The sequence below is a fragment of the Saccostrea echinata genome, unplaced genomic scaffold (genome assembly GCF_033153115.1).
Source record: "Saccostrea echinata isolate AGI-Se365-2 ecotype Australia unplaced genomic scaffold, CSIRO_AGI_Sech_v1 ptg000028l, whole genome shotgun sequence".
NCBI lineage: Eukaryota > Metazoa > Mollusca > Bivalvia > Ostreida > Ostreidae > Saccostrea > Saccostrea echinata.
The window spans coordinates 11,408,667-11,425,386 of record NW_026889777.1 but is presented as its reverse complement, the minus strand read 5'-3'; the positions used below and the strand labels follow the sequence as shown (position 1 = coordinate 11,425,386).

The window sequence follows — 16,720 nt, the reverse complement described above, 5'->3', positions numbered from 1 at the left end:
ATGAATGAAGTGCATGTAACTGTGGCGTTTAAATAAAACTTAAAGCAACAAAGGACACTTAAACAGGACAATAACATATTACAGATTATGTTCACTTGCTGTGGTTTCATCATGCAGATATCTGGATGCAGTTACCACATCCATCACATAAAAAAGATCAACTTTCATATGCTCAGAATGTCTGCTTCCCACCCCTCCCTCTTAAAATGGTCTAACCTGTAGCTTAATTATATGTCTTCCCTCAATATTAAACTTGAGTTGCAATTGGCTATCACCTCTCAGTATGAAAATATTTATTCCTATGCTATATGTATAGCATCACCATGGTAATTTGAACAAGTTGATTCACCATCATCACTCCGCTGGAATTCTTTGTCCCCGTTTTCTTGTAGAGAAATGAATGAATGAATTTTTACACTAAAACATATTCTGTTAACCCTATGACCTTTCATTGTTTAATTTAGTCTGTGAAACAGTTTCCTGAATTGAAGTTAGTGGTGGTTGAGGTCGCCCTGTCAAAAAGTAGGTCAGCATGTCCCCTTTACCTTTGACCTTGACCATTCCTCTACACTGAAGGGTGTAACCTTTGACAGATAGAATGTTATAGACCTCACTGGTCACCTACAAAATAAAGTATCAGTATTGTTATACAATTTTAACTTTCCCAGCTTACATCAAAGGCAACTGGATGTTACAAGTCAATGCGTCTTTGACGTGATCGAACAGTGTTTATTTTTATAAGATTTGCCCTCTCAATGAAGTCATGAATTCGAGAAAGGGCGACTCAATGGTTCTTTATATACATGTTGATGAAAGTTTACATTTGCACATTATCAAATTATACACTTAATATTTGCTAAACTGTTCGCTTTTGATGAGAAATACACAAAGATAAACATGTACATTGTATATTATATATAACACTACATTGAGTTGCAAAATGCATCTGTTCATCAAATAACATTGAGAAACAACTTTAAATCATTCAAAACACGTGCATAGTTACACTGTCTGTCCAACATATTTATGGTCAAATGACAAGTGTACATAAGATGGTACCCACCTGTATATAATCTGGTACTCCTGTACTGTCCATCCTGCTGGCCACGTTCACACTGTTGCCCCAGATATCATAATGAGGTTTCCGTGCTCCAATGACCCCCGCCACTACAGGACCCACATTCATACCTGCAGAAGATAGATAGTTCATATTTAATTCTAATTCTCTCTCTTTTCCTCTGTTCACACTGTTACTGTGTGGAGTGTGGAAGAATTCATATTTCATATATGTTTTAAGGAAAGCCAAAGTCTGACCCATTTTAGGTATATAATTTTGTTTTCTACTTGCCTTTAAGATTCTGAACCTAATTTGAAGAAAATGCTTTTAATTCCTTTGAATTGACTCTTGAATAGATAATTCTGACAGATTAAATACTGTGGTTACACCAATATTCATGGCGATTTGGCCAATGAAAAGTTTCTTTGATAATTATGTTAATCCATGGACAGCTATATGTAACTCATCCTATTCCATAATTAGTCAAATTTGTTGTTCATTTATCACTTAATTTCATAATTTCACTCAACCACAAAAATAACAAAAGAATTTGGGTTCAATGAAAAAAGATAAAAACTCAGTAGTCCTTAGTGCAATACAACTCACCTACTCTCATCTTAAAGTTATTAAATGAGTGTTGGTTGACATTTTGAAGCAGATCTTTAATGGAGAAGGCAAACTCTGCCATGGCTACCACATGACTCATGTCCGAGTAGTTTGTCTCAGGGGTCAGACCTGAAGCTCCCATGTAGGTATATCCTATGGTTTTGATCTTTTCTATACATCGGAATCTCTCCTGTCCAAGAATCTGTTTCCAAAGGAACAAAATATTCATAAAATAATTTATACACTGTAAACATCTATTGGAATATATACACATTATATAATTTATATGCTGTACACATTATTCAGAATCTACTTGATATAAGCGTAGTATTTTAGTTGCAATGATGTAATGAATTCCAGAACAGTATCATTTAATTATGAGCCCTATTAAATTTTCATATATCTAGACGTTAAGGGTAAGATAAACTCAACTTTAAGTTGTTGCTTACAAAGACTAAAACAAAAGCTCTGATAATTAAGCTTCAAATTGATTATCACATATTTTTATGATTTTAATATATTATTAGATTATATACTTCAAGTAATTTAAAGGATATCTACCTCATCATAATCAGCAATGATTTCATTCAGCAAACGAAGGCACTCGACTCCCTCATTATTAGCTTCCAGTTCCATGTAGAATTCGGAGAAATTGGAGATTGATGCGAACATGATACAGGCATTGTCGCAGTCCTGATAATACATCTCCTACAGTGTAAGATGTTTGTTAACATTTTCAAGTCTGAAAACTGTGAAATCACATATATTCGAGGGGTCAAATTTTCGTGGTTTGATGAAGAATGGGTTCTGGGGATTAAATTTCGCGGTTGAAGTGTCTAGTTGTCATATAAAATTGAATTTTAAATTAAAATTAAAAGAACGAGTGCACTTAAGGGCTCCGGTAAAATGTGAAAAAATGAAGAATCAAATAAAGCATAATTTTTCATCTCAGATAATTAATTGATATCTAAACCATAAGATTCTCAACAAATTTTATCGCTGAAATTCATGAATATATAAAGAGCAAAGCCATACAATGTGGTAGGGGTCAGCCGACATTTGTGTTTTTCTATAGTAAATCGGGGTAGGGCATTCATTTCAAAGCCTTTGTTTACTGTCAGCCTAACGTTGTACAAACTTGTGCAAATGACAAAAACAGGGTTGGTCGGGAAATACCAGTGGTGGGAATTACCAGTGGTAAATACCGGTATTTCCCATCCTGGGAAATGCTACAAATTTTCTCTAAACTGGGATTTAAAAATTTAAAAGTTTTTTATTGCCTTAATTCACTCAATCTTATACAAAATTCAAAAATAAAATAAACACAAAAATAGAAAATGAACAATATTGAATATGTCTTAAATTGCAATTTAACATATTCAAAGTGTATCACTACTCCAGTTCCATACCCATAAGCATTCTGAAACATTTCCCTGGCTGTATAAAACTGAAGTTTTCCAATTCAAGTTTCTTTTCAGTTTTGTAAAATTATTAAGCTTATCAATTATAAATCCAAGAACAAAACAGACTCGTTTTGATCCTTCTATTAACACCATAGTTATTACAATCAATCATGTTGTTTTAACAAATTGCTTGGGACAGTTTTGTGCTCCTGTTTTGAGATATAATTACCTGAGAGGAACCGAAAGGCTTCTTCTTAGCTTTGATATTTATACCATACTCTACACTTAAGAATTTTCTTAGATCCTTAGTTACATAAAAAAAAATCTATTGGGATGTTTGGGTTCCTTTCATGGACCTTTATCTGACTCAAGCATAAAACTAGAAATATGTCCATAGGACATGAATGCCCTGCCGAGGGTTTATTAGTAATGCAATATTTTAACACAAATTGAGAAAAGTGAGGTCAAGGTCAAAGGAAAGGTCAAGGTGAAAAAATATTGATGCAGTTGAATAGCTTACATCAGTATGTATCAGCATATGAAGTTTGATAAAAATATTTTGAATGGTTTCTTAAAAACTGAGCTAAACACTAATTTAAAAAAAGTGAGGTCAAGGTCAAAAGAAAGGTCAAGGTTAAAAAATATTGATGCAGTTGAATAGCTCTCATCAGTATGTATCAGCATATGAAGTTTGACACTAATTTAAGAAAAGTGAGGTCAAGGTCAAAGGAAAGGTCAAGGTCAAAAATTGTTGATGCAGTTGAATAGTTCTCATCAGTATGTATCAGCATTTGATGTTTGATAACACTATCTTGAATGGTATCTTCTAAACTGAGCTAAACACTAATTTAAGAAAAGTGAGGTCAAGGTCAAAAGAAAGGTCAAGGTCAAAAAATGTTGATACTGTTGAATAGCTTACATCAGTATGTATCAACATATGAAGTTTGATTACACTATCTTGAATGGTATCTTTAAAACTGAGTTAAACACTAATTTAAGAAAAGTGAGGTCAAGGTCAAAGGAAAGGTCAAGGTCAAAACATGTTGATGCAGTTGAATAGTTCTCATCAGTATGTATCAGCATTTGAAGTTTGATAACACTATCTTGAATGGTATCTTTAAAACTGAGCTAAACACTAATTTAAGAAAAGTGAGGTCAAGGTCAAAAGAAAGGTCAAGATCAAAAAAAGTTGATGCAGTTGCATAGCTCTCATCAATATCTATCAGCATATGAAGATAAAAATATCTTGGATAGTTTCTTTGAAACTGAGCTTTGAACAGAGCTAAACGCAAAGTGTGACGGAAGGACAGACGGAAGGACGGAAGGACAGAAGGACGGAAGGACAGAAGGACGGAAGACGGACATGACAAACACTATATGCCCCGGCCATATTCATGGTGGGGCATAACAAATGACACTCATGACTGGTATATGAATATACTGTTTTATAATTATATAAAATGAATTACTTGGAATTTTTCAAATAAGGGACTGTGATACCAGGTAGATATCTTAGCCAGTAAGGTGTACTACATGTCAATATGAATGAAATATGTAGCTATTTCTTATTTCCCTGTATTTCCCGGGAAATACCAGTAATTCCCGGTAATTACCAGTATTTCCCACCGTCCTGGAAAATATGAGTATTTCCCAGTTTTTTGCCAACCCTGGACAAAAAGCACATTATACATTTATAAAACTTGTGTGAAAGTAGGAAATTTGTACAAGATTAGGTTTGTACTTGAAATATTAAAAATGTATGAAAAGTTCAATGTTTTTCCTATAGCAAGCGAAAGCTATTTACCTGTATGACCTATGTTGAACCCACCCGGGGAATAAATTATTTAAAATACCGGTAGTCACCTGAGTTCTACCCATGTAAACAAAAGTGCTCACTGTAAATTCACGTTTGGTATCATTATATCGAAGTCGTGCCACATTGAGAAGTTTGTATGTATTTGGTTTTAGGAACACGGGAGGGTTAGGAGAGTTTAGTGTCGTTAAAATGTCATCATACATAAAAGTATCGAACATTTTTAACATTCATGCAAGACAATGCTACCAGTATTGAAAACCACCTAAATACACTTTTTTCATTTTAAAATTTAAAGGAACTAATGTTAATACTTATTGTATTATTTCAAATGCAAGCGTGCAAATTTCTTAGTTTGATCACTATGGCTATACAGGCATCTATGCAACTTTATTCAATATTTTTCTCTGGTAAAATAGCGCAAGCAGTATCATTCAGCAAACGCGCCCGTCAATGATCCACCATCAGATTGTTCAAGTGTCTGATTTAAATGTCTCCTCCCCTTGATTTAAATAAACGAAACTCAAATTGGTTCGGTACGACATTTCCAGATTTGGGATATCTATAGGCATTTAAAAATCTTCATTTGTTTCAAATCCGAGCTGATTTAGGTGATGTTTTAACGTTATTTTAATTAGAAATATCCACTTGTGTTTAACTATTACCAAAAAAGAACAATTTGGTAATATATTCTAAAGTAATACGGCACTGAAAAGGGCCCATTAAGCATTGCTTAAGTGCACTTGTCCTTTAAAATTTACATTTTGAGCCCCCATGAAAATTAGTGATTTCACAGTACACAGCAGAAGCTTCAATGAACACAGCTGACATTTAAAACTTAATCTAAATTTTAATAGATATACAAGATAAGTTAGTTAATACGTTAATTTCTAAAACTACATACTCAGTATTTCAATAAATATATTTAAACAGAAAAGTTAATCATCCTTAAACCACTACATACTGTGAGTTTGCAAAGGGTCACTCACATAGCAAGTTTTATTCAATAGTGTGTTTAAGGAAATCTGAGTTGGAATCTATATATATTTCAGTACTTTAGATGGACACATGTGGTTAAATTCACAATTCTCTTTGCATGCATAAGCAATATGTTGTTTAAAGCATAGAAAAAGCTTAAATACTTGAAAATATTTGCCAAAAAAAAAAGAATTTTATGAAATCTCTCTCTCCATCAAACCTAATACATATATACATATCCTCACTAAAAATACGGCATTGTGTATTCTTCCTAGAGGCTCATGGGCCACAATGCTCACCTGAGTCACTTTGGCCTTAAAATCCATTCCTCAGCAGATTTAAATTTTTTTTTACTGCAATTCCTTTTTTTACTCTGTTTTGTGGACAAAATCTAGTCCTAAGAGATCTATCATGATAATTTAATTTAAAATTGAATCCACACAACATTGGAATGCTTCTGAATCAATACAATCAACATGATGAGTAGACATTCTGGAGAAGATTTTTTTCCCTCTACACATGCATTATGTAAATTAGAATTTCTGATTTTAGTCTAATCCTTACCTCAGGGCTCATTAAAAAAAAGGATTCCACAAAACTTAGGTATATGCATTACTTTTCAATATTATTTAGCATGGTGTTGCTACTCTTGAAATTTTTTTCTTATATACTCTCTTTTTAAAACTCTGATACCCTATTGTGGCCTCAACCTATTCCTGAGGGCCCTGACCTAAACAAACTTGAATCTTTCATATCAATACAGGCATGGATCAAGAAATTTTTTCCAGGGGGGTCCACCCCAGTCAAAAAAAAAAAGGATAAATCCATTTCCCAAACGTGAAAAATACCTATTTAGTGATAGTGGGGTCCAAAGTCATTTTTTATTTGCTTCAGTATATATATTTAATAACTCTGCAAATTCCCGGGGGGGGGGGGGGGGGGGGGGGGGTCCGGACCCCCCCCCAACCCCCCCTCTAGATCCACGCATGTAGTAAGAGTTATAATAAGTTTCTTATTTCTAAGACAAGGAATTTTAAAGATGTCTCACAAATTCCTATATAAAACTTTGATCTCCTATTGTAGTCCCTCCCTACCCCTGGGGTCATGAATTGATCAAACTTGAATCTACAATATGTATATAATCAAGCTTTAATATACGTTTCATCTTTACTGGTCCATTGGTTCTTGCAAAGAAGATTTTTAGAAGATGCCATTAAATTTACACAATTCTTAATTATCTCCCCTTGAAAGAAGGCATGGCCCTTCTCTTAAACACACTTGAATCCCCTTTATCTGAAGATGCTCGGTAATAAGTTTGGTTGAAATTTGCCCAGTGGTTCTGGAAAAGAAGATGAAATTGTGAAAAGTTTACAACACCAATGAGGACTACAATAAGGACAACAAATACAAACAATACAGAAATTTTAATTAGAAATGCTCACTTGAGCCTTCCACTCAGGTGAACAGAATGGTCATAGGTTTTTCTAATTTCATCAAATTTCAGAATCAAACTTGAGAAAAATTTGACCATAATTTGCTTTGTTGTTCTTGAGAATTTTTTTTAAAAGATTTTCTCTATGTATTCCTATGTAAAACTTTGATCCTCCATTGTGGCCCGCCCTAACCCTGGGGGTCATGATTTGGACAAACTTAAATCTACACTACCCGAGGATGTTTCCATATAAATATGACCAATCATGGCTTTGCTGTTCTTGAGAAGAAGATTTTTAAAAAATTCCCCTATGTATTCCTATGTAAAATTTTGATTGCCCACTATGGCCCCACCCTACCCCCAGGGGTCATGAATTGAACAAACTTGAATCTACACTACCTGAGGATGCTTCCACATAAATTTTAAATGATGCCATTAATTTTTCATGAATTTGTAATTATCTCCCCTTGGAAGGTGTGGCCCTTCATTTGAACAAACTTGAATTCCCTTTACGCAAGGATACTTCATGGCAAGTTTGGTTGAAATTGGCCCAGTGGTTCTTGAGAAGAAGATGAAAATGTGAAAAGTTTACAATGGCGACAACGACGATAACGGACAATGGACAAATTTCAATCAGAAAAGCTCACTTGAGCCTTTGGCTCAGGTGAGCTGAAAATGGCAGATCCATCATTTGAAGAGGTGTAAAATCTAATGGATTGATTGATTGATTGTATGTTGTTTTACGTCCCATTCGAGAATTTTTCACTAATATAGAGACGTCACCATATACCGGTGAAGGGCTTCAAATTTTGACCTTTACTCTGCACTCAGGGCCATTGAGCAGTGAGGGATCTTTATCGTGCCAACGCCTGCCATGACACGGGGCCTCGGTTTTTAAGGTCTCATCCGAAGGACCCGCAACTTTCACTTCAAAGTGCCAAGCGCATGGCGAAGGAACAGTTGCTACCCATTTTTTATCGACTTAGGTCAGTCGCGGCCGAGATTCGAACTCACGACCTCCCGATCACGAAGCAAGCGCTCTACCGACTGAGCTACTGTGAACGGTAAAATCTAATGGAAGAGGTAAAAATGTGCAATCAAACACTTGCCTCATCCTTTTTGAACTGAGTTTTAAGGAAATGTTCTGCCACATTAAGGGGTAGAATATTAGCTAGTAGTCGCAGGTTATAAGCTCGTAAACTCTCCATCTCTTCCTTTTCCTCAGTTGCCTGTGAAATGTAGTATGACATGTATAAATTATTCTTTACTTAGATTATTTATTTATACATTATAATAATTGATTCTTTTAAAAGATGAAAAACAATGCTGCTAAAGGGGTTGAAATTTTTATCTGATTACAATTGTAAACCTTGACATATTTTAATCCATTTTTCAGGCAGATTGCTGTTCATTGAGAATTTTTCTATTTTACCTGAATTTTCCACAGAAAGTCTAATCGGGCAGTTGATTCCACTTGTTGAGCATGAATGGACAGGATAATTGTCAACACAATAAACAGAACAATGGTCTCCCACTTCAAGTCAATGGAGGAACCTTCCTCATTTAAGGTTCTCCTGCAAAAAAAACAAGAATTGTATAATTATAGTACATATGACTACTGTGGTTGACCAATTTTTGTGGAATTTTTAAGAAAATGAACAAAATTTGCAGTTGCAAAATATTTTTCATATAATATTAATTCAGATATTATGTAAATGCAACATCTTTTATTCTCAAACATGGCAAGTGGGGCTGACATCAAGATAGTTTTAAGCCTGATATAACTATGCATGATTATTGCAACCCAAGAATTTAAATAAGCAGAAATGAATTTGATACCTTTAAAGGGTCAAATTGTCAATAATTCCACCCACAAGAAATTTCTTAATAGTACGGTATTATTCCTTCAAGTTATACAGTCATTTCTGTCATAAATGATAAGCAATAAAGCAATATTTTATATTAGTGAGCAGAGGGACAATGGTCCTTATCGTGGCAGTCTACATTCCACACAAATAAACAACAGACAGATGGACAAATGAGAACACCTCACCTGAGATATGGCTCAGGTGAGCTAAGGAAACATATAGATGGACAATTGAGAACAGCTGACCTGAGACATGGCTCAGGTGAGCTAAAGAAACAGACAGATGGACAATTGAGAACAGCTCACCTGATACAAGGCTCAGGTGAGCTAAACAGAACCTTGACTTACCCAACATTGGCTCGGACTAGAACATCCCTGTTGTCAAACACTGTGATGAAGAAGATTTCTACCACAATCAGGTAAACAATGGACATTACACTTAACAGCACCATCTTTATCAAGCTGCTATTGTGGACGAATACAGCACAGGACACCATGGACAGTACCACACAAAAACTAAAATACTGCAATAAAGTAATGTGGACATCAGTTTATAATAAGCAGACATTCAAATCCGATATCTGACTCACACTGTCATTCATAATCTGTTAAAGTTTCTTTATTTTATGTAAAATGTCCATAGGATTAAAATAATTTAAACACACAAACTTTGATATGTTCAACCATTTGCAAACTGCAGAAATTGTGGTTTCACATTTCACAGTACTATATTAATTTTAAAATACAACTTTTCATAGTTTACATGATAAGCCTGATGATGAAATCAAAGGAAGAGGAAAAAGTAGTGATTGTTTGTTAATATATGATAAATAATTATGAGTCATATGATAAAGAAATAAATCCTATATACTTCACCTCTAGATTAAGACTTAAAATATAAAATCATTAAACTAATTTGACTGTATATTGAAGAAAATGAACTATTTTATTTTATTTTTTACAAATTAATGAGGATTATTAAATAAATATTAATTTGTGGTAATTACTTTAGAATTCACAGTCAACTGTGACAATATAACATGAGAATTTTTGGTCTCTTGGATCTCCCATGTGGCACAGATAGGATAAGTATGTAGCTACATGTATATAACTATCTAATGTTAAAAAAAAAAAATTATAACTAATACTGTTATTTAAAAAATTAATGAATTAATACTAATACCATTGTATTATGATTTAGACATTCACCTCATTTCTGGTAAAATGTCACAAACTAGGAGTACCAGTCTAATTTCATAATTAACCTTCCTTGATTATAGGCAGGGATTTTTTTAGGGTCTCTCTGGGGCCGAAATTCGGCCCCATTCGGATTTCCCAATGCTGAAATGTGCATGTTTTTCCCAAAATTTTACCTTAAAATTCCCAATATGAAAAAAAGTCAGTTGTAAATTATTAAAATAAAAAAATATTCAAGAATGACAAAAAGGTGCTTATGTTCTCTTTGTGTGATGAATGAGCCATCCGAGGAGTTCCAAGAATTAAGGTATTTGAAATACTTTGGATGTTTGCATGTGTACTTTTTAGAGCGGGATCGATGTTTAAAATTTAAGTCGGGATCGTTATTAAACGTGCATCATGTCAGTCTCTCCAGTTTGCCTAGGACGGTAATTTTCAGGCTGGGTTGGGTCACCTTATTCTTATATATGGATCAAACAATACCGATTATCTACTCATCTGGAACAAACCCACTATCAATATTTTTAAAGAACTTTTTACATAAAGCTAAAAAAGATGACAACATTAAAGTTGTATAAATATGTTCATTAATTTACAATGTTATCATATCCTGTGGCTTTACCATTTTTAAGGTTCTGAACTTCAACAGCCACTATTACATCATATTCACTACAGCTGGTTTATTATAGACAGCTTCATACTATAAATAATTTTTAAAAATGATTAAATATTTGACTTTGCTTGTTTTTCCCATTTATTTGTATGAAAATATCTTTCCCAATTTCAACCAAATATCGCTATTTTTCCCAAACTTGACGGCCCCGGCCCCTGGAATCAAAGGATAAGAAAATCCCTAATAGGTCAAAGGTGCTAATTGTCCATCACACATGTATAGGTTTCAGATTAACACATGGAGGAATCTCCCTATGTTGACATCTAACTTACAATATGGTTTGCTTGGCATACCATTCATGAATATAAACTGTCATAACCTTTTTTATTCATGGAGTACAGACAGGTCAAATACCCGTTACATATATAATGTCCAGATGTGTTAGAACCTTTTTTATTCATGGAGTACAGACAGGTCAAATACCTGTTACATATAATATATGTCTATCAGTATAACAAGACAAAAAAAGTCATGATAATTCTGTTACATAAACATAGGTAATCAAAGATTACAGATCTCACCTCATTGAATGTTACCTTTGAGAAAGGCAAAGCCCACTAAACTAATAATCAAGCAGAGTGCATCCCTACCCAGGGTACATACAACTTTTATGCAAAGAGCTATAGGTTCGCTTTATGCATAAAATGGCCCTGTAGATATCCCAATTTATTGACTAATACCCCGTGTACCATATTCAACATTAATATAAAGTAGAGACTTAGTGCTTTCAGTTTATACAACAGAATTTCCTTTGAAGAGTCCAGGCATTGAAAAACATGTTGTGTGAAATTGCAATGTCATTGAATTTTGCAGAAAACAGGTGTTTTTGAGAACCTTCAGCAAAGAATTAAAATATGAGCACACCCCTCGATCCAAAAATTAAAATATAAATGTTTTATAATCTTCATTAAAAGTACTTTTATAATATATTTACACATTTTGGATCGGAGGTTGTGCTATATATGAAATATTGAAAAATGGCATCATATTTTGTCCATTTTTGAAGAAATATTCAGGATACGTGAATAATGACGCAAATCATGACGTCATAATGCATTGACTAGAAAGAAAATTACGCCATTTTCAGTAGATATTCATTCACCAAGTGCTCAAGCATTTATTTATTGCCTTGTTAACAAAACTATAAAGTTTTGAATTTTCACAAGGCCAAAAAAGGCCCTAAGTGGCTCTTGCTCTTTGGTCCAGGTAGCTAGGGCTTGCAGTTAGATAATTGGGAATGGACTTCATTGTGAGGGGATATTAAAAATTCAAGATCAGTGTATTTTAGCTTAAATTTTGTCATCAAATTTTGGTTTCTTGCAATTAGTCACCATAAATGATCAATACTTACAATTTTTATCTAAGTATTGTATGTGTACTTAAACAAGAGGCCCATGGGCCACATCGCTCACCTGAGCACAGTGGATAGGCAAAAGCACAAATCAGTTCAGTATTGAAAAGATTCCGGGGGGGGGGGGGGGGGGCTTGAATTTTAAACTACCTGATGATGCTTCCATGTCAAAATAACAAATGGCTTTGTTGTACTTGAGAAGATTTTAAAAAAATTTTCTGATATATTCCTTTGTAAAAATTTGATCCCCCCTTGTGGCTCCTCCCTATCCCAGGGGTCATCATTTGAACAAACTGGAATCTACACTACCTGAGGATGCTTCCATATCAATATGACTAAACATAGCTTTTCTGTTCTTGAGAAGAAATATTTTTTCTATATGTTCTTATGTTACATTCGATCCTCCATTGTGGCCCCGTCCTACTCTCGGGGGTCATCATTTGAACAAACTTGAATCTACACTACCTGAAGATGCTTCCATATCAATATGACTAAACATAGCTTTTCTGTTCTTGAGAAGAAATATTTTTTCTATGTGTTCTTATGTAAAATTTTCTATCCCCCTATTGGGCCCCACCCTACCCTCGGGGGTCATCATTTGAACAAAATTGAATTTACACTACCTGATGATGCTTCCATATCAAAATGACTAATCATGGCTTTGCAGTTCTTCATCAGAAGAAATCTTCCTATATATTTCTATTTCTATTTCAGACTTTGATCCTCCATTGTGGCCCCACCCAACCCCAGGGGGGCAACATTTGAACAAACTTGAATCTACACTACCTGAGTATACTTCCACATAAATATGATCAATCAGGGCTTTGCTGTTCTTGAGAAGAAGATTTTTAAAGATTTTCCCTATATATCTCTATGTAAAACTTTTATCCTCCTTTGGGGCCCCACCCTACCCCCGGGGGTCATGATTTGGACACACTTAAATCTATACTACCTTAGGATGCTTCCATATCAATATGATCAATTAGGGCTTTGCTGTTATTAAGAAGAAGATTTTTAAAGATTTTTCCTATATATTTCTATGTAAAACGTTGATCCTCCATTGTGGCCCCGTCCTACCCCCGGGGGTCATGATTTGAACAAACTTGAATCTACACTACCTGAGGATGCTTCCATATAAATATGACCAATCATGGCTTTGTTGTTCTTGAGAAGAAGATTTTTAAAGGTTTTTCCCATATATTTCTATGTAAAACTTTGATCCTCCTTTGGGGCCCCGCCCTACCCCCAGGGGTCATGATTTGAACAAACTTGAATCTACACTACCTGAGGATGCTTCCATATAAATATGACTCATCATGGCTTTGCTGTTCTTGAGGAGAAGATTTTTAAAGATTTTTCCCATATATTTCTATGTAAAACTTTGATCCTCCATTGTAGCCCCGCCCTACCCCCGGGGGTCATGATTTGAACAAACTTGAATCTACACTACCTGAGGATGCTTCCATATAAATATGACTCATCATGGCTTTGCTGTTCTTGAGGAGAAGATTTTTAAAGGTTTTTCCCATATATTTCTATGTAAAACGTTGATCCTCCATTGTGGCCCCGCCCTACCCCCGGGGGTCATGATTTGAACAAACTTGAATTTACACTACCTGAGGATGATTCCATTTAAATATGACTCATCATGGCTTTGCTGTTCTTGAGAAGAAGATTTTTAAAGGTTTTTCCCATATATTTCTATGTAAAACTTTGATCCTCCATTGTGGCCCCGCCCTACCCCCGGGGGTCATGATTTGAACAAACTTGAATCTACACTACCTGAGGATGCTTCCATATAAATATGACTCATCATGGCTTTGCTGTTCTTGAGAAGAAGATTTTTAAAGGTTTTTCCCCATATATTTCTATGTAAAACTTTGATCCTCCATTGTGGCCCCGCCCTACCCCCGGGGGTCATGATTTGAACAAACTTGAATCTACACTACCTGAGGATGCTTCCATATAAATATGACTCATCATGGCTTTGCTGTTCTTGAGAAGAAGATTTTTAAAGGTTTTTCCCATATATTTCTATGTAAAACGTTGATCCTCCATTGTGGCCCCGCCCTACCCCCGGGGGTCATGATTTGAACAAACTTGAATTTACACTACCTGAGGATGATTCCATTTAAATATGACTCATCATGGCTTTGCTGTTCTTGAGAAGAAGATTTTTAAAGGTTTTTCCCATATATTTCTATGTAAAACTTTGATCCTCCATTGTGGCCCCGCCCTACCCCCGGGGGTCATGATTTGAACAAACTTGAATCTACACTACCTGAGGATGCTTCCATATAAATATGACTCATCATGGCTTTGCTGTTCTTGAGAAGAAGATTTTTAAAGGTTTTTCCCCATATATTTCTATGTAAAACTTTGATCCTCCATTGTGGCCCCGCCCTACCCCCGGGGGTCATGATTTGAACAAACTTGAATCTACACTACCTGAGGATGCTTCCACATGAGTTTCATCTTCCCTGGCTTTGTGGTTCTTGAGAAGAAGATTTTTAAAAGATGCTATCAATTTTTCACTAATTCTTTATTATCTCCCCTTGAAAGAGGGCGTGGCCCTTCATTTGAACAAACTTGAATCCCCTTCACCCAAGGATACTTTGTGGCAAGTTTGGTTGAAATTGGCCCAGTGGTTCTTGAGAAGAAGTCGAAAATGTGAAAAGTTTACAGACAGACGGACGGACAGACGGACAGACGGACAGACGGACTACAGACAAAATGTGATCAGAAAAGCTCACTTGAGCCTTCGGCTCAGGTGAGCTAAAAAGCGGGCTTCATATTTTAGTGGTTTTGACGCAGACAACAATGTGCAAATTCATAAATACCGCTAAGAAATCATTTATAAATACAATATACGGCATGGACATGTATAGCGCTAATTCATGATTTTGCCAACAACTCCATACCCAGTGATTGCGCTAAAGGACTATATTCTGTAGTGGCCAGTATCTGCCCCCAAAATAAAACTTTGATGGAGAAATCTTTAATTATGTTCTAAACCAGGTGGATATTTGTAGACTTCAAAGCATTAAATATTTTTATCAACTATGACATCATTAGTTAGATATGACGTCAATAAAATGACGTAAATTCCAAATTGCAATGATTTTGAGAGAAAATAGTGTATTTTACGTCGGTATTTTGATTGGAAATTATCGAGCGCAAGTCTGCTCAGACTAGATCTTTTGATATAATGTGTAGAATGATAATATCAATGAAATATGTGAATATGGTACATGAGCAAGCTTGCGCTCTATAAATACTATAGTCAAAATTGAACAAACTCTGTGCATTTTGGCCTCTTTTTTTAAAAATAACGGAAATCCAAATAGTTTGTGACGTCACAGAGACAAGAAAAGCCAACTAATTTTTCCAATTTCATAATATATTGTCTTAATTTGGATTATTTTATACAATGTATGCACTTTTTCTCATTTCAAGAGATTTTCAAAATTTGACTATTATGGGGGCAGGAATACGCCCATACCGTATATAGTTCTTTTGAACACGCCAATTTATGTACACATACAGTATTTTAATCCAAAGGCATCTTAAAAAAAATGTTTGTATGCTTGCCCTATCCCAACTCGGGATTGGGAAAAAAAAATTGTAATAAAAAAAAAACCACTTACGAAAATGAAGTTTAAATAGTTATTAATAGGTGAGAAAACTTCAGGATGGATAAATTAAAAAAAAATATTGTTTCCTGGAGGTTTAAAAGTTTGAGTCAGGCCAGTTTTTAGTTGGTTGGGAGAGGGCAAACAAACAATTTTTAAAGATGGCCTATTTGAAATGAATCTACTTACTTCTGGGAAATGTGAGGTAGCTACAGTAGGGTGACAAACATTCACTTCTACTCCCATAGATATGTTGGCAAGAATAATCAGTGAAATGTTGATGTTTTCTACATTGTAAAGATTCTGTAGACAAGATACTAAATCACTTGTATCTAACATGACCTGAAAAAAAGGACGAAAAAAAATTCTGAAAGTATTAAAATATTACAGATATATTCTGTCAGAGACATAATTAAATAACAGAGATTCGCAACTCTGCCATTATCACGTTTGTTAAGTACTAAAATATGTGATGATCCTGGTATTATCCTAACAATAACTCTATTAGTCTTGTATTTCTACCTAAAGTTAAATTAATATTAATTCTGTTATATTTTGTGTGTGATTTGTAAAGTTTTATTGATTTTAAAAGCAAATTAGGAAAAATAAAGAGGTCAATGACAGAAAGTCGGCAAAATGGTAGCGATATGGCCAACCACAAGTCACCTATTGCAATTTCATATTTCTCCTTTGTTATTGTTTTAGATAAAG

General features: G+C 34.7%; 1 protein-coding gene across 1 annotated transcript in view; it reads right to left on the bottom strand.

Moving 5' to 3' along the window:
* Positions 1-367: 367 nt before the first annotated feature.
* The window catches only part of LOC133193870 (adenylate cyclase type 5-like), a 29,693-nt gene continuing 13,340 nt past the window's right edge, over positions 368-16,720 (bottom strand). The window contains exons 12-19 of the mRNA XM_061329785.1: positions 16,199-16,351; positions 9,505-9,680; positions 8,722-8,863; positions 8,399-8,518; positions 2,225-2,371; positions 1,664-1,865; positions 1,064-1,188; positions 368-621 (exon numbers count right to left, since the gene is read on the bottom strand). Coding sequence (XP_061185769.1) covers positions 439-621; positions 1,064-1,188; positions 1,664-1,865; positions 2,225-2,371; positions 8,399-8,518; positions 8,722-8,863; positions 9,505-9,680; positions 16,199-16,351 — 1,248 coding nt within the window. The 3' untranslated portion in view covers positions 368-438. The remainder of the gene's footprint in view (positions 622-1,063; positions 1,189-1,663; positions 1,866-2,224; positions 2,372-8,398; positions 8,519-8,721; positions 8,864-9,504; positions 9,681-16,198; positions 16,352-16,720) is intronic.